Here is a 27,417-nt window from a genome sequence, read left to right on the forward strand (position 1 = left end):
TGTGGATTAGGATATATTATTAGATAGATCCTATCCAAGCTTGTGTTAGCAAGCTTCCAATATCAGCAGAGTGACATTCCCCTTTTGTGCGCAGCAAAGCATGTGCGTTAGATTCGCTAGAATCTCTATAACAATATTACACTTTATAGTTCAATATTACACTTCCTGGCAAAGGTCCCCTTTGTCCCTCTTAAAAGAAATACACAACACAGTGTTTATAAAATAAGATAGAGTTTACTTACAGTTTCATCCTGAGTTACAGCATAATCTCAGAAAGGCAGGCTTGCTTAGAAAAGTTACAAGTATATATACATCTAGAGACTACTTAGTAAAGTAAGACTCCATTTGGTCTCACTCTTGGCTGCAGGCCTAGAGTGAGAACCATGCTAACTGGAGATTCTCTGGAGATGTGTCCTCATCGAGGGAGGAAGTAGCTAAGAGAGAGAGAGTGATTGCAGGCTAGGGCTTTTGTCTAATCCAACTCATTTGCATGTCTGAGGGAACAGGAACTGACCTGTAGTCAGGTGTCCCTCCAGGTGAGTTCCTGTTAGTGGACACTCTAGGAACTGTTGTGACTTGTCTGCCCCAGTGTTCCATCCCACAAAAAGGATCCCTCAAAGGCATCAAAGAGAATCTCCCCTTTGATGCAGGGTGAAAGGGAAGAGAGACTGTGGTTGTGAGTGCCCTGCAGCAAGAGGTAAAGACTAAGAAAAACCTTTCTTTTCCTCGGGAGCCGGCAGCCCAGACAACCCAGTGAGTTGATCAGGATTTATAAGTCAATTTTTATTTCACTTTGTATTTCTGGACTTTGTAGAATTTCTTTTTTGGTTTAAATGTTTGTGAAATGTGAGTTCGAACTTTATTGTTAATAAGACTTGAAGAATGCAGCCAGTTTGTTAAAATGGAGTCGAGAAAATAAACTGTGATCATATTCCACCCCACGTGACAAGTTTTGACCTTGGCAGGATTGAACTATGTCAACAAAAAAGTGTTCCCCTGAGTTCCAGCGGTCTGTTTTGACCTTAATGTGGGAAACAAGAATAGAACTATGTCAAGAGGAGACACGACGGCAAGAGTTACAGCAACAATTTCAGATGGTGATGGCAGAATATGATTTTTTAGAAGATGAAGCTTTTGACACTGAAAAAGATGAATGTGAGAATGACAATGATGGTGACTGTGATTTGGAAGGAAAAGATGAAGATGAGGACTGTGATGATTCAACACAAAATGAAGCACACCACGAAAAAAATGATGACTTTACTCTACAAAAAGTTGGATGGAGTGCCCTGCCTTTGAGGGAGGCACGATTGGTATTACTGGAACTCCAGAACGCCCACAGGGAAGAAGGAAAAAATATGCAGAGAAGAGAAGAAATTCAGGGGTCCTGTATGGTGGCCTGGATGGCAAAAGACTGTAAACAGGGGGTGGGGTGAAGGGAAAGTGATGTTGTGATTATAAGGATGGATTAACAGGTTTATAACTGGTCTGCTGATTATGGAATTTGCTGGATTGGGGGGGTGGAGCCGGTAATCGAGGATGTAAGGTTAAATTGAGAATAGTTATAGTTTTAAAAGTGAATGGATTTTGGAAAAATGTGAAAATATGGAGGCTTATAGAGGGAGTAAAAATTAGGCACGGGAAGATAAAATGGGAGTTTGATTTTTCAGTGATTTGAATATTAGATGAAAATGTTAATTGATTTATAAGTTGTATAAGATACAAAGGTGTATTTTTATAAAGTAAGAAACTGTTGCAGATGATAAAAAAGGGATGAAAACCGGGGAAGGGGGGGGGAGGGGAAGCCCACAAAATATGGTTTTACAATTATGAATGTAAGAAAAAAAATTCTGTTTTGTATTGTTTTTTTCTCTTTTTTTGCCCTTTCTTTTTTCTCTTTTTTCCTATTTCTATTTTTCTCTTTTTTTGGTATGACAATAGATGGTTGGATGGATGGCCTCCTGCGTACTGCCCTGGTTTGCTGGAGCTCCCTGGTGGCAGGGGGGGGGCTTTGGGGTCAGGGGAGGGGGAGGAGGACAGAAATCCAAGCATAAAATGGACCATCTCTGACTGTTCACATACATGGGATACTTCTGTGGCAGGGGAGGACCCATGTGGGTGGGTAGGAAGGAGGTGGAAAAGGTGTTTATGTATGTACCTTTTTTTTGTATTTTGTAAAATTAATAAAAAGTATGTTTAAAAAAAAATCCTCATGTTCGGATAAGTGGATTTTTGCATAATGAGCAGATAGCAGAACCTGCATATAATGTGTATGTGCAACTAGATTCTATTTACAGGTCTCCATTTGAAATGTACATGAAGCAGATAAAATTCCAAAAGGGAGTATCTTTTGGTGACAGCAAAGCAATTTTGATTGAAAAAACTCTGTGGCCTGTAAATTGGTTTAGCTACTTGTGTGACATAACCCACAATGGAAATGTTGGCACAAGTACTGTTACAGGTGACTTGTCTTTTGGAGAATCTACACATATCTGATCATTTACCATTTGATTGAACTAGATACCGAGTAACACGTTTTAGGAATAATTCTACCGTAATTACCTGACATGGGGCAGTGGATATAGGAGGCCTAAATGACACAATGTTGTTCTCAACTCTAATGAATTAGATTCCAGCAGTGACAGAATGATAGAGCTGCCCACTGCTGAATGATTAGAAGAATATGACAACCGTGCTTCCAGAATTCAGACAACATGTGGGTAAAAGGTATATTTGAAGGAAAGAGGTGATAGGATACCAGCAGGCAGCCCTACAAATTGAATCGTTTAATCCCAGCAAATACCCCCCCCCCCCGAGGACTCTTATTTTGGGGCTTCTGAGCTGCAGGGGATTTGGTCAAAGTATTTGATTTAAACTAAAGGAAGTCAAAGATTGTGTGCTGAGCATCAAAGGAGATGTTATTTTGAAAGGTCAGAAAGGTTACAGACAACTTGCAGGGGAGCTGGATGAGGCAAGAGGAGGAGATGCAAGAAGAATGTCATCCAGAAGCAAAGGTGAGGACAAGGAACTTGATGCCAGAAAGACACTTGCAATGAAGGAAGTCCAGGCTGCTGTGTCCCAACTGGGGAAGGCAGGAGTGCCAGCGAAAAGAGAACCTGGCTCAGTGCTGGAACACACCCTCCCAACAGTAATAGTAATAGTAATAGTAATAATACCCTGCACATCTGGCAGGTTTGCCCTAGCCATTTTGAGTGGCTTCCAACACACAGAAAAACAGAATATAACACCAAATATTAAAAGCTTCCTGATACAGGGCTGCCTTCATAATACCCTTGGTTCAGTCCTTAACATTTCCACTTTCAAGGATTCTCAGGAAGCAAATCTGGGGGGGGGGGGAACCCTCTGAGAACAGTTGTCATTCACAGTGTATTGGGCTAGATGGACTGAACTTACCAAAGCAGACCCACAACCACGTTTTTATTCAGTTGGAGTTCAACAACATCTGGAGGGCCCACAGCTCCACCGTCCCTGTTCCAGGCCTCTTACCCCTTTATACCAACATGGGGTTCCATTAGCCTCAGCAGTACTCTACACAAGTGGATGAAGAAAAACTTAGGTCATATATTGTTCTGCTAGTGCAGCACCTGCGCCTGCCACAGTGGAACTTTACTCTCCCCTGAGCACCCTCAAAATCTGCTCCCGGGGGTTGGAAAACCCTCTAGAGTAGATTTTGAGGGTGTACAGAGAAAGGGGAAGGGGAAGCCCTAGTGCAGGAGGGAAAATCTGCACATGCAGAGTTGGATGCAGCCTCTTGTCTCTTTCTGCTGTTCACTGCACCACAAGCTCTGTGCTTCTTAGGGTTGAAATTGTGATCCATCCTGCAATCTCATGCAATGAGAGAAGGGATTTGTTGCTGTTTAGTCGTTTAGTCATGTCCGACTCTTCATGACCCCATGGACCAGAGCACGCCAGGCACTCCTGTCTTCCACTGCCTCCCACAGTTTGGTCAAACTCATGTTCGTAGCTTCGAGAACACTGTCCAACCATCTCGTCCTCTGTCGTCCCCTTCTCCTGGTGCCCTCAATCTTTCCCAACATCAGGGTTGGCCAAAGTACTGGAACCTCAGCTTTACAATCTGTCCTTCCAGTGAGCATTCATTGATTTCCTTCAGAATGGATAGGCTTGATCTTCTTGCAGTCCATGGGACTCTCAAGAGTCTCCTCCAGCACCATAATTCAAAAGCATCAATTCTTCGGCATTCAGCCTTCTTTATGGTCCAGCTCTCACTTCCATACATCACTACTGGGAAAACCATAGCTTTAACTATACGGACCTTTGTCGGCAAGGTGATGTCTCTGCTTTTTAAGATGTTGTCTAGGTTTGTCATTGCTTTTCTCCCAAGAAGCAGGCGTCTTTTAATTTCGTGACTGCTACTTGTACTTGTCCTCTGCTCTTCCTCAGTAGCATGTTGGACGCCTTCCGACCTGAGGGGCTCATCTTCCAGCGTCATAACTTTTATATGCCTGTTGTCTTTGTCCATGGAGTTTTCTTGGCAGGGATACTGGAGTGGCTTGCCAGTTCCTTCTCCAGGTGGATCACGTTTAGTCAAAACTCTCCATTGTGACCTGTCCATCTTGGGTGGCCCTGCACGGCATAGCTCATAGCTTCTCTGAGTTATTCAAGCCCCTTCGCCATGACAAGGCATTGATCCATGAAGGGGGAGAGAAGGGATAGAAATCTTCAAAACAAGAAAAACCAGTGCCATGGGCAGCAAGTGCTGAAGTGAGGTGCTAGGGCCAGCATAAAACCATCAGTTAGACCCTTTTGTTGTTGTAAAACTGTGGCTGTCTAGATCAGTGTTTCTCAACCAGTGTGCCTCCAGATGTTTTGGGACTACAACTCTCATCATTCCTGACCACTGGTCTTGCTAGCTAGGGATGATGGGAGTTGTAGTCCCAAATCATCTGGAGGCACACTGGTTGAGAAACACTGGTCTAGATATTGTTGGACCACTTTGATCAGCCCTTACCGCTTGCTCTGCTGTTTGGAGCTGAGAGGGTTGTTGGGAGTTGAAGCACCAAAGCATCTGGAAGACGCCATGTTATGCTATCTGAAAGCAGCCCTGTATCAGGGAAGCTTTATAATGTGCAATATTTTATTATGTTTTTATATGTTGGAAGCCGCCCAGTGTGGCTGGGGTACCGTACTAATACTAATACTTATTAGATTTATATACCACCCTTCATCTGAAGATCTCAGGGTTGTTCAGGGCTATCGCACTAAATGGGTTGCTTGTTATTCTTATTTTAGTTTTTTAACTCACAGTCTTCCCTCAGCTGTTTTGATTATATATTAATTACGTTTTCATTGCATGCAATTGTGTTTACGTCTGATTTTAAGTCTCTTTTGATATTTTCTTTTTCTCAGGTTATACATGTTTTTAAAGAAATGCATTAAAATCAGCAATCATTCTCTAACCCTTGCAGATGAGGGACATTTTCCCAGAGGTTGAAGAGAGAGAAAGAGAGCTTCACATTTGTGCATTGTGCTTACCCAAACCAACCTGTCTGAGCACCATAAAGTTTTTGTGAGGGAAGAAAGCAGATACACCTTGGCTACTTGACCACATCTTTCAATCACCGGAACTAGTTTGAGAGCATTCCTCTTCCCTCAGTCCCCAATCAGTCCCCAAGTGCTCTAACATAGCTTCCTCAACAGAGGTTACTTTTGAGCTGGAGGCAAAAGGGAGTTATCTGGTTTGCCTTGTCATTTCCTATTAGCAGTTTTCCAATAGCCCTGAGACACTTCTATCCACCTCATTTCAATTGCTCAATAGGGGAAACAATGATTAAAAATTAGTAGTGCTATTTTAAGTGTGGTGCTTTCCTGACCTTTCCTCAAATCTGCATGTCTCTTTATCCCCCACACCTTGCATTATATATGCCCATGTGTGACAAATTGAAGCACTTTTAAAATGTTTATTTCTGCCCGGCTGGCAAAGAGTTAACCCACCTCCAGCCTGACTGGCATAGAACTCTGATGGGGGCGGGACTGTGCCCGGTTTTAAAAAAGGAGGGAGTGTCGGTTTTGGTGAGTTAGGAGGGAGAGGGAGGAAGGTGTGGTGTGGTGTTATGTGGTGGCTTGTATGAAGACAGTTAAGAGGCTAGGACAACTTAAAGTTAAATGTTTGACTGAGTTTATTTTGTACAACTGGAACAAAGCTAATTAATAAATGACACGTTAAAGAATCACTTATGTTTTTAACACAATAAAACTTCATCTCTGTTTTTGCCAACAAGAGGTCCGTCTGTATTTTTCCAGCGAGGTACCAGGACTCACAGCCGTGGTGACTCAAGAGAGGGCCAAACTCACCTCAGGCAGGGAGGTGGTGGTTTGTGTCCTGAAGTTACACGGAGGAGGCTTAGAAGGGTAACCTGAGGTGCCAAGAAGTTGCCAGAGTGCCTAGGGCAAACTTCTACAGTGGGGGAATCCAACTGAGGGAGACCCTTTACTGGAGGCAAAGGGGTTATTCCGTGGGACAGCCTAGAGTTTCTTAAGGTACCAGGTCACGCAAGCTGGAAGGCTCTCCTTACTAAGAAACCCATCAGTAAAAGGGGTTGATTTTTGAGGCGGCAGGAGCAGAGGGTGGGTGTTTTCCCCTCTGGATTCCTGTGTCGCAGTGATAGTAGGAGAGAGTGGGACACGGGTCGTCACACCATGCTTGAGATCTCTTATCGCACCCCCACACACAACTCAATATTGACATGCTGTGGACCAACTTCATGTCCCCCGAGATTTCCAGTTGGTGGCAGCTCTCATACAGAAATCCATCTTTAAGACATAAAACCATAGAGCCTTGGGGTGGTGATGCATCTCTCAACTCCCTGCTCAGTTGCAGATCTGCAATGCAGGATGCCTCCAGCCTCTACCAAAATACCTCCAGTGAATGAGAACCCACCACCTCCTGACACAGTTGTTTGTTCCACTGTAAAACCAGTCTTATATTTAGGAGGGTTTTGCCATTTCCACATATTTTTCTAGACCTGCCCTCTGGAGACTAGAGCAACAGAGCAAAAGACTTCAGAATTGAAATTTTAAGCCCACTATCATGTCTCCCCTTAATCATCTCTTCTCCAGCCTAAAACAGACTCCTGCACATACAGGCTTCAGGCAGGAAATCAGATAACTTTCAATGATGAGAGTCACTTCTAAACTTGAAAGCCTCCCTAGGTTCAATAGGGTTTAGTCCCACGTAAGTTGTGCACAGGACTGTGGTCTTAAAATAGCATGAGCCTTCATTTCACAAATAATTCTAGACTTTACACCTATAGCAGCTGAAGTGGAGGACAGATTTTCCTATTTTTGTATTACACAAAGGATACCATTTCCTCATTCAGCAGCTAGGGGGGGCTTTGGAAATTGTCCGTTTGATGTCTTAACTTAATCAAGGTGTTTAAAACATGACTGGTACAGCAGGGGAAAGATGGGCTACAAAACCAGATTTGATTAGAATAGTGAACAGAGGACACTTTGAAGCTTCATTATGAGAGAAATTGAAGACTGTGTTGAAGGGCGATAGGGTCTTGTAGAATGTGAAGCCCTTTGAAGTTACTCTTTATGCAAAACTCTGCATTCTCCACTCACTGCACTGAATTGCTCAAGAGTGCAGTGTAGGGGCAATAGACTTTGCTTAAACTTTTGAAAGCTCCCTTGCTTAATATTATATGAATTCACCTCAACACCCCCACCTCCGCCTTGAGTTTAATGTTGGAAGAGCCGGCCCACTCATGAAATGGTCTGAAGCATCCACCTCAGGTAGTGGAAATGCAAGAGGCAGCACCCTCTGGGCACCCCACCACTTCTGCTACCACTGGAGAAGCAACCTAGGCAAGGGAGACTTTGGCAACAGCTCAGCATTCTACTGCACAGCTGCTGGTCTCTCTCCTTTCTAGACCATCGTTGAAAGAGTATTATCCAGTACAGCAATACAGCGCAGATGGGGAGCCTCTGTCCCCCCAGAAGTTACTGGATTAAAACTCTCACTACCCCGACCATGCTGGCCAAGGCTGGTAGGAGCTGGAGATCAGCCACATGTAAAAGGCCAAAGTTTCTGCATCCTGCAATACAGCCCCCTAAAATTAATGTACCATCACATTAGGCATCAACTCTGCTTTCAGCTTTTATTTTGGGGGGGGAAAGAACCCACACCTTAAAAACTGCCATCTTACATTTCAGAATAGAAATCTGAAAAAAAAGCTATAAAAACTAAGACAAGACTTCAGCCTAGTAGACAGCTCCTTATTGCTGTGGTTTTTAACTCAAGTCTACATCAAACATTATATTTTGGTCATTTGGTCTAAGTATTCAAGGGTGTTTGAACAACAGTTACAATACAGGGTTCACAATACAGACATGATTATATTATAGCCAACTGCCACAGACATGGTCTTTGAACTCAGTCTATATTAAAATATGCTCCTTGGGAAATAAACAAACAAAAGTATAGTACAGTTAGAAGCTATAATAGCAGCTTTAAGATGTTATCACAAAACTCCAGATGACATGCATAAAATTAAGATTTTATGTTCAGACAGGAGTTGGGTCCCGCACTTTCCCTTTACAAAGTAGTGTTCCATATATGCAGTGCCAAGTGGTCTTATTCTTCTCCAAATGGAACAAAACATTTCCATTTATTCCTAAAGCAAAATAGAATGATACCAAAGTATTCTGTTGAACAGTCCAGATAGCAGTTAAAGCACCTGAGTTAGGTCTTACAAACAAGGTTTTGTAGGATTCCATGAATATATCCACATCTCCATATGAATCTAAACATTTTTCTTACAAAATGTTAGCTAGAAATATACCCAGTTGCACATATAACCCATACAATAGCAAAAGCTCTAAGCCCCATTTAATAAGATGATTTTTGATTAAAAATAGAAGGCAAAATGCACTCAAAGTTACAGTAAGAAAAGCTTTCACAGTGTAATACTGAGACTGTCACAAAGTTAAGAAAATACTGATATCAAAGGTACAAACAATCACAATGTTAATAGACAAATTGCTATACAAGGAATTTTTTTGTTAAGAAAGAAAATGCCACCAAAACCTAGGGCATACTGCATCCCTTAGTGATGACTATCAGCTGTGTACACAATCACGTCTTGCTTGTCTCGTCATCTGTAGAACTCCTTAATTGTAGATGGTCAGTTCTTCAGCTTCTGACTGGTCACTGCTTGATACATTCATCATCATTGCACAATTTCAAAATAGTGCAATATTGCCATAATATGCTGAGGCATGAAAACATAGCCAGTGTAAAGTGCCATTCCAAGGATTGATACTAACATGGAATCTGAACGGCAGTAAAGGAAAACCACATATTGACAGTGTATTAAAACCACAATGCAAGAATGCTATAAAGCCATGTCTCAAGCCATATGAACATTTAAGTCTTGTACATAGACAACTGAATACAGAATATTAACTGGCAGCAACTCAGCGCAACATCGTAGTAACGAAGACTATACTAATTAAGAGTGCTGCTCTGGACTTCTTCAGAAGGTCACACTGAAAGTTGAATAAACGGTAATAACTACCTTTGGAAACTCAACCTACCGTAATCACTGAACCTATTAAGTTGAAGTATTTAGACTTAATTATGCCCCACTAACAGATCCAGCTTTTCAGTTAGGCCAAAAATATACAAAACCTGATTTGCTTACCAATAGCAATAGAGGAAGTCGCACAATATATTTTTCTATTTCTTATCAGTCGCTTTTCCTTTTGCACCACTTAAGAGGCTGAACAAACCAACTCTCAGGTAGAACTCAAGTTGGTACAAGGCCTAAGTTCAAAATCCCCAGGGGCCAATGTAACAAAAGTTACATTTATCTTGTGAACTGTCCCAAGAGCTACCGATTAAGGGCAGTATACAAATTTACCGTAATACAAGCTCCCACTCCCACAAAATTGACTCATACGCAACTGCATATATGTGTGGCGCTGGGAAGTAAATAAATACTATAATTCAATTCAAACCCAGAAATGGTGAGAGGTAGCCTAACAGCTGGTGTGGGGCCTAGTGCCACAGCAGAAGCTGCTTTCCCACATGTCCCCCAGCCTCCTGCTGGCCCCAGAGCTTCAATTCTAGTTGTGGATATTTTTGGATACAGTATTTTTTGTATGGATTGAAGAGAGAGTGGCAGAGAGGGAGTTCAAAGGGTTCTTTAGAGTGTGTTTCCCACTTTACGCAATTTCACTTACGCATGCAAGGGCCCAGAACGTAACCCGTGTAAATAGGGGGGGTGCCTGTAAATAATCCAGTACATAATAGCTTTGTCAGTATTTAAGTTCCTTCATGAAAGGAACTGAATGAAGCATAACGTAACTCATGGGTGAGTTCTGCAAGTAGATAGGAGTTATGTCACATTGGCAGTTAAAATGTATTCCACAAAGTACAGATGATCAAACACAATGGAAGGAACCGTTTTCCTATCCCCACCCATGCTGACTTCAGGAAAGAGAGGGAAATATGAACAAGTAGGACAGCTCTTCACTACAGGGCCCTCCAAGCCACTTGGGAAAGAAAAGGAGATTTAGCATCTGGAATGGAGAGCAAGTGTCACTTATCAAGACACCAAATTTTATCTGGGACAACCACCAGTTTCTGATCAATACACTAATTCCAAAGAGTAAACATTGGCAATATAGTGAGTCTCCTCATTTGCTAATTACCAGAAGCAAGCTGTAACTTTTCTTTGTGACCAAAAATGGCTTGTCCTGCAATGCACCATGTGGACTTGTGAGTTGCACACAACCATTTCACTTTTGTCTGGGTAACTTATGCACCAACAGCAGCATAGTATGTATATATCATATAATGATTATTTTTGCAGATATATTATCAATCAGTATGACAAAGTAAGCCAGTAATATAACAGAATACCACCATTAGCAAAATAATGACCTTCAGGGTCATCAGGTTTGAGGGAACTCTGAGGTTAAAGAGCCAAAATCATGTGGTATTCACCTTCCAGCAAAGCCAGCAGATGAAAGCACAAGAGTCTTTTAAAAATGAAGACTATGCTGTGTTAATGCCAATGGCAAAGTAGTCTGTAGACCAAAACTAGTGGAGCTATTTCACATAGGAAATTGGCTAGTGAGCCTACCAGCCGTCCCCAAACTAAGGCCCGGGGGCCAAATGCGGCCCAACTGCCTTCTAAATCCGGCCCGCGGATGGTCCAGGAATCAGCATGTTTTTACATTAGTAGAATGTATTCTTTTATTTAAAATGCATCTCTGGGTTATTTGTGGGGCCTGCCTGGTGTTTTTACGTGAGTAGAATGTGTCCTTTTATTTAAAATGCACCTCTGGGTTATTTATGAGGCATAGGAATTCATTCACTTTTTTTTCAATATATAGTCCGGCCCCCCACAAGGTCTGAGGGAAAGTGGACCAGCCCCCTGCTGAAAAAGTTTGCTGACCCCTGCCCTAGACTGTATCTCTAACATTTTATACAGAATACTGTATACTTTCATAACTGAAATTAGTGGTAAACTATCATCTCTTATTTGAACTAATGGACCATTTGAAAATTTGTTAGTAAAAAAAGGAAAGCAACAAACGATAAGCACAAATATGTAGCTGGAATGGTGCAATGTTGGAAAGCTCCATCACTCCTTCACCTTTTGTCTTCCAGTCCTAGTCACCCTCAACACACCCTAGAAGAGCTAGAAAGTTATTTTCCCTCCCACTAGAGTTAATCAGAGGGAAATTAGGAAACACTTGTTCATAGGAGAATCTGCTCTGACTTTACTTCACTAGTGGCAAATGGATAGAATGTATAGACTCTAGTTGTTGTTGTTGTTGTTGTTGTTGTTTAGTCGTTTCCGACTCTTCGTGACCCCATGGACCAGAGCACGCCAGGCACTCCTGTCTTCCACTGCCTCCCGCAGTTTGGTCAAACTCATGTTCGTAGCTTCGAGAACACTGTCCAACCACCTCGTCCTCTGTTGTCCCCTTCTCCTTGTGCCCTCAATCTTTCCCAACATCAGGGTCTTTTCCAGGGATTCTTCTCTTATCATGAGGTGGCCAAAGTATTGGAGCCTCAGCTTCAAGATCTGTCCTTCAGTGAGCACTCAGGGCTGATTTCCTTCAGAATGGATAGTGTCACAGTGGCCGGAGTGGACTACTTCAGAGTAACGACGCTACGCAGCTCTGCATTTTATTCTTTTATTGGTGCTGCGTATTTACAGTGCTCAAGTCATTGCTATTTACACGGAGTGATGTGGTCAGTCGGTTTCAGAACCTCCTAATGGCTTTTGGCGCGTCTTTCTCCAACACAAAAGCTTTGGCAGACCCATCCTCTTTCCCCTCCTCTTTCTGCGTAATTCCGGAGTTGGGGGGATGGGTCTCCCGCCCTTATTCGCCCCTTCCTGTCCCACCTGGGACCCTGGCTCCTCTACCTTGCCTGAGCCTCGGACACGACTTCCTGCTTCCCCACTGGAATCGGAACTCTCTCTGCTTCCCCCTGTGCTCGGGGATTGGCTTGAACTTAGGAGGGGAGGGACTTCGCGATATCCCCTGTCCCTCACAGATAGGTTTGATCTTCTTGCAGTCCATGGGACTCTCAAGAGTCTCCTCCAGCACCATATATATCAAAGACTCTAGTAGCCCTGTGAAATAGATACTACTTCACATCTTAGAATCATAGCATTGTGGAGTTGGAAGGGATCCTGAGGGTCATTTAGTCCAACCCCTGCAATACAAGAATCTCATCAGGCAGTTCCCCATCCAATTTGAGACTATAGCAGACCCTGCTTAGCTTTGCAAATGTGCTTGCACAATACAGTGGTACCTTGGTTCTCAAATGCCTTGGTACTCAAACAACTTGGAACCCAAACACTGCAAACCCGGAAGTGTTCATGTTTGCGAACTTTTTTCAGAAGCTGAACATGCTCAGTTTTGAGTGTTACACTTCCATTTTGAGTGTCTGAGGCCTGTTCAGCTACTGATTGTGTGACTGCAGTACATTGTTTATTACTTTTATTTTATGGATCAATGGTCTCGTTAGATAGTAAAATTCATGTTAAATTGCTGTTTTAGGGGTTCTTTTTAAAAGTCGAACAGATTAATCCATTTTGCATTACTTCCTATGGGAAAGCACGTCTTGGTTTTGGAACACTTTGGTTTTGGAACAGACTTCCAGAACGGATTAAGTTTGAGAAACAAGGTACAGTACCACTGTATTGTTACTCTGACTGGCAACATAGCTTAGTGCAGGCATCCCCAAACTTCGGCCCTCCAGATGTTTTGGACTACATTTCCCAAATTCCCCAACCACTGGTCCTGTTAGCTAGGGATCATGGGAGTTGTAGGCCAAACCATCTGGAGGGCCGCAGTTTGGGGATGCCTGGCTTAGTGTGTCCTTATCATTCACAATCATAGCACATAGCGAGGAAGGAAGGGCTCTTGACCTTGTTTCTGGCACATAAACAGTAACATATAAGAAATATATACCCTTCATCTGTTTGCCTTGATCTCTCATGAATCACACAAAAGTTATCATGAAAGACAACACCTTTCGTCACAACAAATTCTCAACCTCGCTTTGAAATGAAACCCATACAGGAAACCATGATAACTACAGCCCCAATTGCCCACCACACTTATGTGATAAACCACCCTCAAATCCATTCACAAGCAGTTACAACAAGCAGCGTATCTTGTTTTCCTTGTTTCCCTAGCTCTGAAACACAATTGCCCAGACCCAAATGCTTTATAGTCCCAAGCCACAGCTACCGGTACATAAACGCTCAGCTGCACAGTGACCTAACACCACCTTCTAAACAGCTCTCCAAAGAGGTTTAACACAGCATCCCAAGCTACATGAAGCCTCTTACCTTCTGGAAAAGAAAAAACCCCACCCACCCCTCCCTGTTTAAATCCCTTCTCTCAAGTCACTGACAATCTTAAGGGGTCGTGCAGAACCACTTCAGTTACTACTCCAGAGCACACCTGGCTAAGGCGGATCCCAAGGACTCCCTCCGTTGACCAGAACTGCCTTTTCTCCATCATTCGCGGGGAGCTCTAGGTGAAACTAACACAACTCCTTTAAAACAGCCGCAAAACCGCAAGTACACAATGCAAAAGCCTTAGCTGAATCTAAGCAGAGACGTCAGCAGTCACTTGTTGGCTGCAGCAGCAGCGCCTACAAAACAAAAAAACCCAGAGCAATGGCGAAGTAAAAAGTGCACGGAAAGGGGGCAAATGGGGAGCTGCGAGGGTAGGGCGGAGAGAAAGAGGAGCGAGAAAGATTGAATGATTGACACACGCGCCTTCAGGTTTGCCACGACCTTCCAATCAGGCAGGAACAGGCCTGACCGACATCCCCATAAATATACATACATTTATTCCCACCACCACCACCCCAACCTGCATTGTGCAGGGCGACTCCGACCACTATACCCTCAGGCCCAAGTCCCTCCCGGCTATCTGCGCACCTCCGCCGCCCTCAGGAGCCCAGCGGCCTTCCCTCTCGGCCGAAGCCAGAAGGCCGCCGCCGTTCCCTCCCCCTGGACGTCTTTTACCTTCCCCTCCCGCCGGCGCCCTGCCCAGCCCGCGCCGCACCCAGTTCACCGCGAACTTTCCTGGCGGCGGCAGCGGCGGCGGCGCCTCTTTCCCCTCACGGCTCCCCCTTCAACCGCACCAGAAAGGATACTGAACACCGTCCGTTCCCAAGGCTCCAGCATGTAGAGAGCGGTGACCAGCAGGTACTGGTAATAGAGCCACGACATCTGCTTCCAGGCCGAGCTCAGCGCCATCTCGCCGGCAGCAGCGCCTCCGCGCGTCAGAGTGCGCCGCCCAGAGAGAGAGACGCACCCGCTCGAAAGGCGAGGCGGAAAGGCGGCCGGAGGGAGGCGGCCAAGAGGCAGGGAAACCCACCTCCCTCCGCCGATTGGCTCAGCCGCTCCTCGTGCCGCCCCGCCAGGCCGGGCCTACCCCGCCCCGGGGCGACCTACGCAAAGTTTTACCTCCGCCGATTCGTACCCCTTGAGACCGCCACTTGCAAGTGTGCCTCGCTTTACCCAAGCATGTGGGTAAGAGCAGGGTTGCGTCGGAGCGCTGGAGGCTTCGACTCTGCAAACTTCTGCAACTTTCATGGAGTTGCGAGGCTCGAAAGTTCTCTAAGAGCCTCCTGGATTAGGCCAATAGCCCACCTATGTTATGGAATCTTAAAAAGCATTGGAAGGGACACAGAGGGTCATCTAGTCTCAACCTCACGCAAGGCAGGGATCTCAACCAGATCATACATGACAGGTGGCCACCCAACCTCTGCTTAAAAATCTCCTGTTCCACTGTCAAACAGCTCTTACTGTCAGAAATTCTTCCGGATGTTTAGTTGAAATCTCCTTCCTTCTAACTTGAATCCATTGGTTTTGGTCCAGTGGAGGAGGAGGAAGTAAGCTTCTCCACCTTCCAAACGATGGACAACACAATTCCAAAATCTATTGAAACCTTCAATTACTAATTTCCAAGGCAGTTCACAAAAGATCATAAAGCAAAGTACTCAATGAACAGATAGATCCTTAGAAAGTTAAGTGAATTTTAATGTTTTAGTAGTTTAACTTTTTGTTATGCTTTAAAGCAGTGCTCCCCAACCTTTTTATCGCCGCGGACCAGTCGACGTTTGATAATTTTACCGCGGCCCGCTGAGGGGGGGGCGTTGATTGTTTATATTTTATTTAGATTGTTTTGATTTAATAATTTTAATTTAATTGTATTTAAATGTTCCTTGGGCGGCCCAGTACCAATTGATCCACGGACCGGGACCGGTCCGTGGCCCGGGGGTTGAAGACCACTGCTTTAAAGTATTGTAATTTTTTGATTATGTTGTTTATCTTTTTGTAAAATACTTTGAGGGCTTGTTACAATCAAACAGTGTATAAATTTCATGAAATAAATAAAAGAGGCAGCACTAACTCAATCACTAACTCAATCACAAAAATAAACATACAACTGAAGTATACAGTCAAGAATAAAAGTTTTCACCTGGAACCTAAAAGACAGTAATACTTCTATCACTTCTACATATTATTTATTCCAGGCAAAGCTGCTTTTTTTTTTTACAATAGCATTTCAGCAATAAATTCTACCAACTAGTATGCATTTTATAACACATTCAAAGGTGTTTAAATTATAGTTTTTACACAGCCTATAGAAAAGGACTTAAACTACAAGAGTTTGATAGGTAAGAAACCAAGAACACCTCTGTGATTGTTTTTACTTGATATATGGAGGCTGCTTTTAGGAAGGTGTTCAGCTTTTTGGTGTTATGAGAGAGAAGGCAGTCTTGCTATGAGAACAAGATGGCCAACCTTAAATTGTAGCAAGAAACAAGTACACAGGGTTTCCAAAATATTGGGGTGAATAAAGAATGGAAAACAAAAAACAAGTCTTGAACAGAGTTTAGTGCTACCAATAACTGATTTACACAAACTAAAGCTCGTTTCTTACAGTAATGCTTATAACAACATTATCAGGCAGCCACGCCACAGACTATGGTCCAAATTCCCCCAAGATCAGAACATTTTAATTCTAAATAGCAGGATAAAAATATTTATATACATAAGAAACTGTTCTAAAAACATGAACTATGTACATAACTAAAGTTCACTTGCTTTACCAATACAGGGTGTGTGGCAAGGATTTAATTTCACATCAGATTAATTGTGTATTTGAATAGATGGTACAAATGAAACAGAACAGTCATTGGCTTTTGAATTTTTATGCAAACTTAACCCAATGCAAAATGCTGCATCTTAGCAGTGGCTTGCTAGAACATTGAAAAAATGAAAGACTTCATCCTTATCTAAGACAGCCACTTCTGTTGAACATTCAGTACATTTTACTGGATGATATATCTCCTCCTCTTCCTGTTTTTCCAGACTAGCAATGGATTCACTACTCTGTTTAATTTTCTTGTGCCCTCTCTTTGTCTTTTTGTTCAATGGGCCTTTGTATTTCAGAATCTCTTCTTTGATAATGGTGCAATTCATGACAAACATTGCTCTGTACTGAGTTCTGTACGATTCGTGCCTGAAAAAAAGGAGAAAAGGAATAGGAATGTAATAATCTGTTGCTGAAAAAAATATTACAAAATTGGTGACCCAACATGTCCTGAATCCAGGAGATCTGAAGATTTAAGAAGCAAAGATGAAAGAGATATATCTAAATTTCAGTAGAGTAACCATAATAGCATAGCCAGAAAAAGTTAAGAGTATGAAGCATGTTTAAAACTATCTGGCTTATTTGACATGACCTTTAGTAGTCAACAAACGGTTCTATCTGATGAAGTGGATTGTCACCACTGAAAGTTTGTGTCATAATAATAACCATTTTGTCACTGTCTCCCTATAGTTTTCTAGTGGTTTTCCAGAATAACCTCTGTGACATTTAGCAATGGATGGGCCTATTCTACCTCGCCCCCCCCCCCCAAAAAAAATCACAACCAAAGTGCCTCAAATTAATATGGTCCCAATTAGCAACAAGAAGCCAAAATTAAAGCTCTTAGCTTAGTGCAGGAGTGGCTAACCTTAGTGCAGGAGTGGCTAACCTGTGGGCATCCAGACATTGGTGGACTTCAACTCCCATCAGCCCTCATCCCTGATCAGGCTGGCTGAGGCTGATGGGCACTAGAGTCCACCAACATCTGGTTATAGCTACAATAGAATGAAGTTGCCTTTTCAAATTCAGAAATCTATTTAAAACTGACTTTTATTATTAAATTTAAAAAGAGAAAAACAAAAAAAAAGCACTTCATGTCGGAAGTCACTGTTTTGCCGATACAAAGTAAATCCGCTGAACAAAAACTGTACATTTCCCAAGGAAAAAAATCCTTTCCCTCTGCCCCAATGTTTGACAACCAGTGCTGGATTTACGTATAAGCTAAACAAGCTATAGCTTAGGGCCCCACTCTTTTGGGGGGCCCCAAAAAAATTAAAGGGGAAAAAATATTGATGTACATTTCCAAAATATAAGATAAAAAACAAATAAAATAAAACCTACAGTACATACAGCAACAGTGTTTTGTGTTGTGTAGGCTCCTTTTTGTTGTGTGCAAATGGCTTTAGATACCTATTAGATCCATAAATTACCATTTGGCATATATTCAACACAAAAAATAGCAACAATTTGTTGTCGACAAAGGACAGCTGGACATATAAAGGGCCCCATTACCTTCAGTAGCTTAGGGCCTCACCAAACCTAAATCCGGCCCTTAGTTTACCTCTCTTTAAACATCGGGACAATATTCTGACAAACATCGCAGTTAATGAAAGGCAAGTCCATGAAAACAGGACAGAGATGGTTGAAATTACAGGGATGCTGTATGAACAAACACTAGCTTATCCCATCTGTGATTGCTGAACCTACATCACAAGTTTCTTAAGGCTCAAATATTACCTCTGGCAGTCAAGGCACAGTGTGGTCATGCATGCCGGACAATTCAAAACAGCGTCACTGCTGGGAATGGCAGGAAGTTTGGCTTGTGGCTGTTGTGAGTGAAGACTTCTTAACCTATGATACCTACAACAAGACAGTATATATATAGGTCAGGAGAAGCATTCTTACTGGTTAGGCATCTTTACTGAAACTGGTGTATACCAAAACTGCATGCCAGGAGCATGACAGTCACAAGCACTGCATGTTCTCAAACAGATCAGTATATGCCCTCCAATTATCTGAATAGGTATCCAAATGAAGTTGATGTTTATAGAAGTGTGTTCAAATGTAGTCAGAACATTAAGGTCTTCAAACTACCACAGAATAGCTGATAAAGTCCATTTTTGTTGTCAATCCTAGACACATGATTACAAGACCCTGTTCCAAAATGACAATCCCCAAATTAAAAGCTTGCATGCATTATCCCCATAGACCTGTATCTCTCCCTATTTTAACCACATTGCTTATATTTCAAATTATTTCATGCACACAGGGACAAACTGTTATGTTAATGCCAAATACAGTGGTACCTCTGGTTAAGAACTTAATTCGTTCCGGAGGTCCGTTATTCACCTGAAACTGTTCTTAACCTGAAGGACCACTTTAGCTAATGGGGCCTCCTGCTGCCGCCGGGACACAATTTCTGTTCTCATCCTGAAGCAAAGTTCTTAACCTGAGGTACTATTTCTGGGTTAGCGGAGTTTGTAACCTGAAGCGTTTGTAACCTGAAGCGTTTGTAACCCGAGGTACCACTGTACTGTACAGGGCAACTCCACATCACTCCAGGAACATATGCAGACACCACCATGAAAAAGGTGCTAACATGGGTGGTGCCAACACAGGCAGAGCCAATGACTATGTTTCCTTGATTGGTCAAAAGGAAAACCAATGCTTACACTTGAAGGGACCCAGAAGAAAAAGCTCCCACCAAGCTGCAGGTACAGTAAATGCTAATCAGACTTAAGTTCCTCATACATGTCTGGCAGATTAACAAGTAGCTATATAATATGATGTAGCTAATGTAGTGTATGCTTTGAATGATTGTTATATATATATATATAATTGACAGATAAGAGAATTGGAAGTCCCTCTTTCTTCTCTTCTCTTTTTTAATTTAGTTGTTTTTATTTTAAACGTTTAGAAGATGAGGGGCCCTGTGTGGGAGGCAGAGTAGAAAGGATCTTCCAGGGTAGGAGGCTGGGAGAAGAAATAGAAGCTAGGAGGGTCTGCTTTACTCTGTATGGATGAAGGGATACGATATAATTGTGATAGAGGACTTTTGTATTCATCCCCCCTTGCCTTTCTATCTCTTGATCTTTCTTTTTATTTTGTTTCTTTTGTTTAGATTAGTTTTACTTTTATTGTATTCTATGTTGAAATTTTTCAATAGAAATATTAATTTATTTTTAAAAAAGTATTAAATTCCTCATGATCCCATCCCATCAAATGTTTGAGTGGAATTTTATCATAGAGTGCCTTGCAGAAGTACCATTTGTTCAATTACTAAACAATCTAACAACAGTCAGTCAATGATTTTTCCCCAACATAGTAATGTGATAATTCCCACTCACTTTAGAGAAATGTGCAGGTGGGAAACTGAGCATTAAGGCTCATTTGATATCCATATAATTAGAAACAAAGCTGCAACAATGTCAGAAAATCAGGAATGTATAGAGTTAACGTACAGGCAGCCTGCTGGATCAGACCAAAGGCTAATCCAACATCTTGTTCCCACAGTGGCCAGCCAGATGCCTATGGGAAGCCCAGAAGCAGAACCCGAGTACAAGACCACAAACACGAGTATTCTCATGACTCAAATTAAATGCTCAATTTCTTACCCCCGTCTCTTCCTGTCCACCCACGCCTGGTCTCTGTTGTCTTCTTCTGGGTCATAGAACAACTCATCATTAGTTGGAATTCGGCGCTGCTGATGTTTCCTTTTTTTCTTGGCTTCTGGAGCAACTGTTCAAGTTCACACAGGTAAAGTTAGAACATACACCCCAAAGAACAATTCAGAAGCCTATTTGGTAATGTGCCTCTCTTTCAAAAGTTGCATGCTAACAAGGTGAATGGCACTGCCATGAGGGGAGAACAGCCTGAAGCTGTTACAAGATGTGCATATGAACCCACGTGTGTGTATCTTCCTATGCACACTCCCAGTATTAAGCTGAGAGGTTTTAGGATCTTTTCATCAGTTATAACATTTGTTTGTTATGAATATGTGTTTACCCTTAACCTTGTGCCCAGAAGAAATTCACACAAAGGGAGGAATAAAGAACGATTGGTTGATTACTTGAAATGGAAGTGGCAGAATCTATGGATGCTGCTTCAGACAGCAAAAGTGCAATATAAGCAGGCAGCAAATCTAACTGCACAAACACTTAGATCTAAAGAGTAAAAGGATCCATAAATTTTCCAAAAGCCTGAAGAAAGTGAGCATGACAATGTGGTCACAATACCCACACTAAAAGGAAAGTAAGAAAGGGAGGCAGGGAAAGTATACCTGTCTGGAAGCAAAATGTGATATACAGTGAAACTGAGTTCCTTGAGTTCCTTTTAGTGCTAACAAAGCATTGAAGTCTGGAGTTTTTGTACTATTTTGAGCCAATGCATTCTAATGGAGTGGGGTGTATTTTAGATGAGTGAACTGTCACAATACCTTTATTTCTTAGTTACATTTTTATTTTTATATAAGTTCATGTTTGCTAGTTAAAAGTTTCACTTCACTTATTTGCAATTGAAATGAGGTGTCCTTGTTAAACACAACTAAACTGGTTATCCTTTTTGGCAATAGGTGTTAATTAAGTTTGCTGTGCAACACAAGACTACTGTGTTGATCTTTAGATAAACAATTGAGAGACCAGGGTGTTTCAGGATTGCTTTCCAGGACACATTTAAATAAAGACTGGTGCAATGGAAAATTATTGTTATTGTTTCATTTATATGCCTCCAATCTGTCTGGGTTGCTCCAGCCACTCTGGGCAGCTCCCAACAAAATTAAGAACACAAAATAGGCCATAGTGGGGAACTCTTTTTATTATCACATTTATTACCACAGGAGTTAATTCAGTCCATAGAGCATGAGACTCAATCTCAAGGTCATGGGTTTGAGCCCCACTCTGGGTTAAAGATTTCTGCGTTGCAAGGGGTTAGGCTAGATGAGCCCTGTGGCCCCTTCCAACACTACAATTCTATGAAATGTGGAATACTTCTGAAATCATGCCATTTATGTAGAATGTAAAGATTTGGTAGAGGCATTTGTCAAGAATCTAAAATAATAATAATAATCCTGCCACAACAATGAATGCAATATTGTAGATAAATATTTTATTACAACACATTCTACATTTCTAAATATATTATCTTATCCAGCTGTAGTCAGATAATCATATATTGGCCTTAAAAGACAAAGTATGAAAAGGGCTTTTGTCCACACACATACAATCCCTTTTGTTTTTTGAGATATGAACCCAAGAAGCCTCTAATTAACTTGATTCCCTTTTTTATTTTAACTGGGAAACTATGTTAATTAGAGGTGTCTTGGGTTCATTGCTTGTACGATGAGAGAAAGAGCAAAGCAGTTATGTGTCAGGACCATAGCTGCCAAGTTATCCCTTTTTTACAGGGATTTTCCCTTATGCTGAATAGGCTTCCTCGCGAGAAAAGTGAAAACTTGGCAGCTATGGTCAGGACAAAAAGCTCATCTTTATCTCTGCTTATTAAGCTGAGGTGATTATGTGACCCAAGATAAAGTACAAATGATATCCAGAGACCAATGACTAAGTGAACTCAAGGAGGACATTTACCATGGTGTGTGAGGATGCAGGAAATTCATTCATCTTTCTAGAAGAATGAAGGCATTTAGTAGTCTCAATCACAAGGTCAGCTGCCTTGACACCAAATAGCATCCGTGATGCGAGGCATTAAATAGCTTATTTAGTAGCTTTATGTACTACATCAGGAGGAACTACATCAGGAGGAACTATGAACTGCATCAGGAGTTTACTACATCAGGAGGAATTCCTTCATTTGTCCAAAGATCTCTTTAAGGGAAGGATTAAACTGGAATAGAATCATAGAATTGTAGAGTTGGAAGGCACCCCAAGGGTCATCTCGTCCAACCCCCAGCAATGCAGCAATTACAACTAAAGCATCCATGCCAGATGGCCACCCAATCTCTGCTTAGAAACCTCCAAGGAAGGAGAGTCCACCACCTTCCGAGGGAGTCTGTTCCACTGTCAAACAGATTACTGTCAGAAAGTTCTTCCTAATGTCTCCTTTCTCGGGACCATTGGTTTGGGTCCTACCAAAACTGTAGATGAAAAATCTACAGCTTTCTTTTTTTTAAAAAAAATATTTTTATTAATTTTCCAATTAAAACCAATTATATCACATTCAATATTTCAAATTATACACATATATATATCAATCAGACCGAATGTTATGCCAAATCATCTAAAGAATTTTTTATTTGGGTTCCCATGCTTCAAGAAATTGGGAATTCCTCGCAACTGTCCACTGCCGTCTTTTTTCTAAAGTTCAAATCGTCCTTCAAGTTCATAATAATCCAGATCTTCCCCTTACAGTCACATAGATGTTTTCCACTTTCACGATTGTTTCCCAGCTGCTGATATAAATATCAAACAAAGTCTCACAGATGTTCTTTCTCCTGTGTGAGTTAATCAGTCCAGCCTCCCCATAAATCTTCTTAATGGAGCTCCTGTTGCGTTGAAGCAATTCGAAGTAGCGCCATCTTAAAAAGCTCAAATCACTTTCGCTTTTCTCTCATAGCCATGAAGATTTACGATCATTATAGAATTTACAGCTTTTCCAGGCAGGAGACCCAAACATCAAACCATAGACTCTTGGTAAATTAATGGATCTCCTTGCCCTATAGCTGAACTTAGCTTCAGGTCGCTGCTCCAATTTAAAGTGCGTCACAGCTCATAAATCCTCCGAACGCATTCAGAACTCCTTCCGTCCGACTAGGGGGGGGGCTTTTCTCATCGGCAACTCCACATCTTTAAAAAAATATGCTCAGTAACAACAGTTATAAGGTTCAACTCACACAGTCTTTTGCTTCTCTTTCACTCCAAACAAGCCAGGACATCGCGTCCGGGAAGGTACGAGGCAACAATATGAAGAAAAAAAATAAAATAAAAACTCACTCCCCTTATCGCTCCGTCCCCATCAATCCTTCTTCCAGATGCAGTACAATCTTTGACTCCTCTCACTCGGCAGCATAAATTTCTCAGCAGTAAACAGCGCTTCTTTCCCTCCTTCTGAAGTATGTCCATAGATTTAAGCCTAATTATCTTCTTTAACCATGGAAATCCCCGCCATGCAGATTAGCGTCCGGGAGTCCTGGCCCTTGTAAGTGCTCAGCCCAAGCTCCCCCCACTCCAAAAACAGTCGGAGTGGGTCTGGGGGCATCGCGGGCCAGCGGCCCCTCTCCGTAACCCCCGGAGAGGGTAGGGGGTTGCCATTTACTCCCCTAGCAACCGCCAAATTCCTTACAAAGGTCAGAGAGATGGAAAACAAGTCCGCCATTCCTGCAGGCGGAAACCGGAACCTCCGAAAAATCTACAGCTTTCTAAGCAGCTAGCATTGCCCCATAACCCACCAAAATGGCTACAAGGAAACTAAAAAGGAAATTGTTTTCCTAGAACAATGCATATTATAGAAGAGTATTTCTGCATTGCAGGGAGTTGGAACACCAAAAGGGCTTTCTCTGTGGTAGCAACGTCAGAGAATGAATGTGGAATATTCCCTGTGCAGATAAGCACGTGGTGACAGTCAAATGCTTCTGCCAACAATTAAAAATATACCGTATTTTTCTGTCTATAAGACGCCCCCATGTTCTGCTGTTCAGTTCTTACAATCAAACAAGTCAAAGCTTCAGCATATTATTACCTTTTGAGAGCTCACACATTGGAAGTCTTGTGGATAAAGGAAATACACCAAAAGCAGAAGTGAATTTTGATGCAGGAAGCAATAATAATTGCAGTAAATAACCAGTTATTTACCTACTTTGTCTTCATCCTCTGAATCAGAATCAAAATAAATGTCATCGTAGTACTTTGCAGGGGAACCTGTTCCAGATTGTCCAGCATTTGACGTACTGCCTGAGTCACAAAACGTAACACAAAATACGTAGTCAACATGGGATCAGTATACAGAAAGAGATCTAAATTTTCTCTTAGGCTGCAGGCCTGCACACATTTACCTGGGAGTAAATTCCTTGCATACAAGAGCCCTGCAGTTCTGCTTCAGAGATGACTAGGAATTTAATATCTCGCATTCCAATAGTAGCCACTGCACTCCAATGAGACTCTGACTACACAGGTTAAACTTCTTTATACCTCACTCAAAATGAAAAAACCTTCCTCTTTGAAACTAGGCATGAGGTGCTTTATCTCTCCCTTGTGTCTCATCAGAAGCACCTCACACATCCTGAATTAAGTGTTGTAAGGCAACCTTCTCCAACCTGTTGTCCACCTCCAGGTCTTTGGACCGCAACTCCCATCAGCCTTTAGCCAGCATGGTCAATGGTAAGGAATAATGGGAATTGTAGTGCAAAACATCTGGAGGGCACCAGGCTGGAGAATGTAGCCTGAAGGGGATGGATTTGGCTGTAAAGCCTCTAAAGGGGGAGGGGAGTGAACTGAAGCAGCAGCACAAAATTGAAAACAGTCCAGCATAAGATGTGCAGGAAGAGAGCTGCCAGCAAGTTCATATTTTCCCACAGTTTAGAGATTTACCTGTAAGCTGCGATTTCCACTTGCCCTCTATATTTTTCATGGTGGAGTCCAGTTCTGCTTCCATTTCCTTTTGGAATTCATCTTCACTTGAAGATTCACTTTCTCCGGTCAGACATTCCCTTATTAGTTTGCGCTTCTGATCAGGGGTGCCATGCAAAAGCACATCTACTTCATCCTCAGAGCTAAAAGATGATAAAAACATTGAAGACCGTCATTCCAAGATAAATGTGGCAAGTCCATTACAGACACAACAAAAGCAGGGTTCTTTTTAAATACTGAGAAAATGATTTTTTAAAACTTAGAATTGAAGAAGTTTACTGATATTAACTCTATAGCAAAAAAGTTAGGTGTGTGTACTATACACTGTACACAGTGACAACTGGGGTGTATGGAGTGTTGGGGTGTGGTACATCTTGTGGGGGGCGCCTTTGGTTCTCCACCCTGCAACAGCAGCCACACTTCAGGAATGGCTTCAATTGGCTGGCTAAACAAAGTGCAAGTAACCAATCTCAAATTCTCAGTAAGTTAGGACCTTTCCCTGCATGTGAAGACAGGCTCCAGCAGACTGAGGAAGGTAAACAGGGAGTGTGTGATACAGTTAAATTGCTTTGTATATTAACAACAAACCACAACCCAGCACAGAGTTGTGTTTTTAAGCTCATTAATACCAGTGGCCAAATCTGGCATCTGGTTTATTATTAGGAAAGTAAAGAAGGCCAAGGCATTAGACCAGGCATAGGCAAACTCAGCCCTCCAGATGTTTTGGGACTACAACTCCCATGATCCCTAGCTAACAGGACCAGTGGTCAGGGGTGGTGGGAATTGTAGTCCCAAAACATCTGGAGGGCAGAGTCTGCCTATGCCTGCACTAGACCTTGCCAATTAAAGTCATCAAGTCATTGTTCCTGTTTGTCTGCAATAATCTCATCACCTCCACCTCTGAGTTTGTTCAGTTGCCTTCCTCTCAACACACAAATAATCTTCTTTTGTTTAGGACCTGAGACAAAGTGCTCCTGAGTACACAGAAGATCTCATTTATACTTTCCTATCTATCTGTCTAGATGTGGTCTAGAATCTGGTGTCTTGCACCTCAGCCTGCCTGCCTACCTATCTAGGTCAGCTGCATCCCCAGATACATTTTACAGCATTGCAAAGGTTGCTTGTATGTCAGGTACCCACCTGATTCCATAGTCTCAGCTCTATTTTAAGTTGCTTCACTTAGCAGCTGGGAAGCACACACCCCTCCTCTTATTAAGGGATGAAGGCTCCACAGAGTGCATTCACTCTCAATCTAAGTTAAATGGCTACTAAATGGAAAAATAATAGTTATGGAGCCATGGAAACACCCATGTTTCACTATTTCTACAGGGAGAAACAGAACATGGGAGTCATTGGAGAAATGTGTGTGTGTGTGTACATGTAAATTTGATAATAGCCAGACACTGCCTACTTATGTTTGTAAATTTAATGAACAGCAGTCTTTATTTACGTGAATACAAAGCTGACCCTAAGAACTGTGACAACAAGTGCTTTTTTTCTGGGGGTACGCAGCGGTACGCATACGGCCTAAACATTTTGTGAGTCTAAGTCTGGCCTCATTGAGGGGCAGTATTTCAATATGAGTAGGAAAATGAGAGTACCCCAAAACATTTTTAAAGAAAAAAGCACTGGTTACAACAGAAGAATATTCCCCAATATAACACCGAGGGGCGATTCTTGAAACTTGAAGCCCCTGATTTTTATTTTTATTTTAAATAAAACCATAAAGAAATATTTGGAGATCTCAAGCGGAGGGGAGTTTTACCAAACCAAAACCCAGGTGAGGATAGAACACCCTGACCATTTCTTTTGGAGCGATTTCAGAGATATTATCCATATTAACGTACAGAGAGAGCAGGAGGAAACTCCACCCCCTTCACACGTCCAATTACGTCCACACTAATCCCCACCCCCGCAAACACAGAGTGGAAAAGGATAACCCGCCTCCCCTAGATATATATATATCTAGACCTGCTCTGCGCCGGCTCCTCATCGCTCGGCTCCTCGATCACATAAGGGTCATCCTCCTCCCGCAGTCGGCTCATGGCTGCCCCTTCCTAACAAGCGATCCCTACCCGCTTCCTGCCACCTCGGTCCATCAGGAAATGCTTTCCCCGTCTCTTCCGGTTCCGGCAAGTTTGGCACTGGTTCT

General features: G+C 42.3%; 2 protein-coding genes across 2 annotated transcripts; both read right to left on the reverse strand.

Moving 5' to 3' along the window:
• Positions 1-8,127: 8,127 nt before the first annotated feature.
• Positions 8,128-14,814, reverse strand: SPTSSA (serine palmitoyltransferase small subunit A). The gene is made up of 2 exons (XM_035109572.3): positions 14,684-14,814; positions 8,128-9,316 (listed from the first exon to the last, which is right to left on the reverse strand). The coding sequence occupies exons 1-2, from the start codon at positions 14,784-14,786 to the stop codon at positions 9,213-9,215; spliced, it is 207 nt and encodes a 68-aa protein (XP_034965463.1). The 5' UTR covers positions 14,787-14,814; the 3' UTR covers positions 8,128-9,212.
• A 734-nt stretch (positions 14,815-15,548) lies between these two features.
• EAPP (E2F associated phosphoprotein) lies at positions 15,549-27,365 on the reverse strand. The gene is made up of 6 exons (XM_035109558.3): positions 27,237-27,365; positions 25,227-25,408; positions 24,492-24,590; positions 20,304-20,427; positions 18,427-18,549; positions 15,549-17,061 (listed from the first exon to the last, which is right to left on the reverse strand). Exons 1-6 carry the CDS (start codon positions 27,308-27,310, stop codon positions 16,785-16,787), a joined length of 879 nt encoding a protein of 292 aa, XP_034965449.1. The 5' UTR covers positions 27,311-27,365; the 3' UTR covers positions 15,549-16,784.
• Positions 27,366-27,417: the final 52 nt, after the last annotated feature.

The sequence above is a fragment of the Zootoca vivipara genome, chromosome 1, assembly GCF_965207765.1.
Source record: "Zootoca vivipara chromosome 1, rZooViv2.hap1.1, whole genome shotgun sequence".
In the NCBI taxonomy this organism is placed as follows: Eukaryota; Metazoa; Chordata; class Lepidosauria; order Squamata; family Lacertidae; genus Zootoca; species Zootoca vivipara.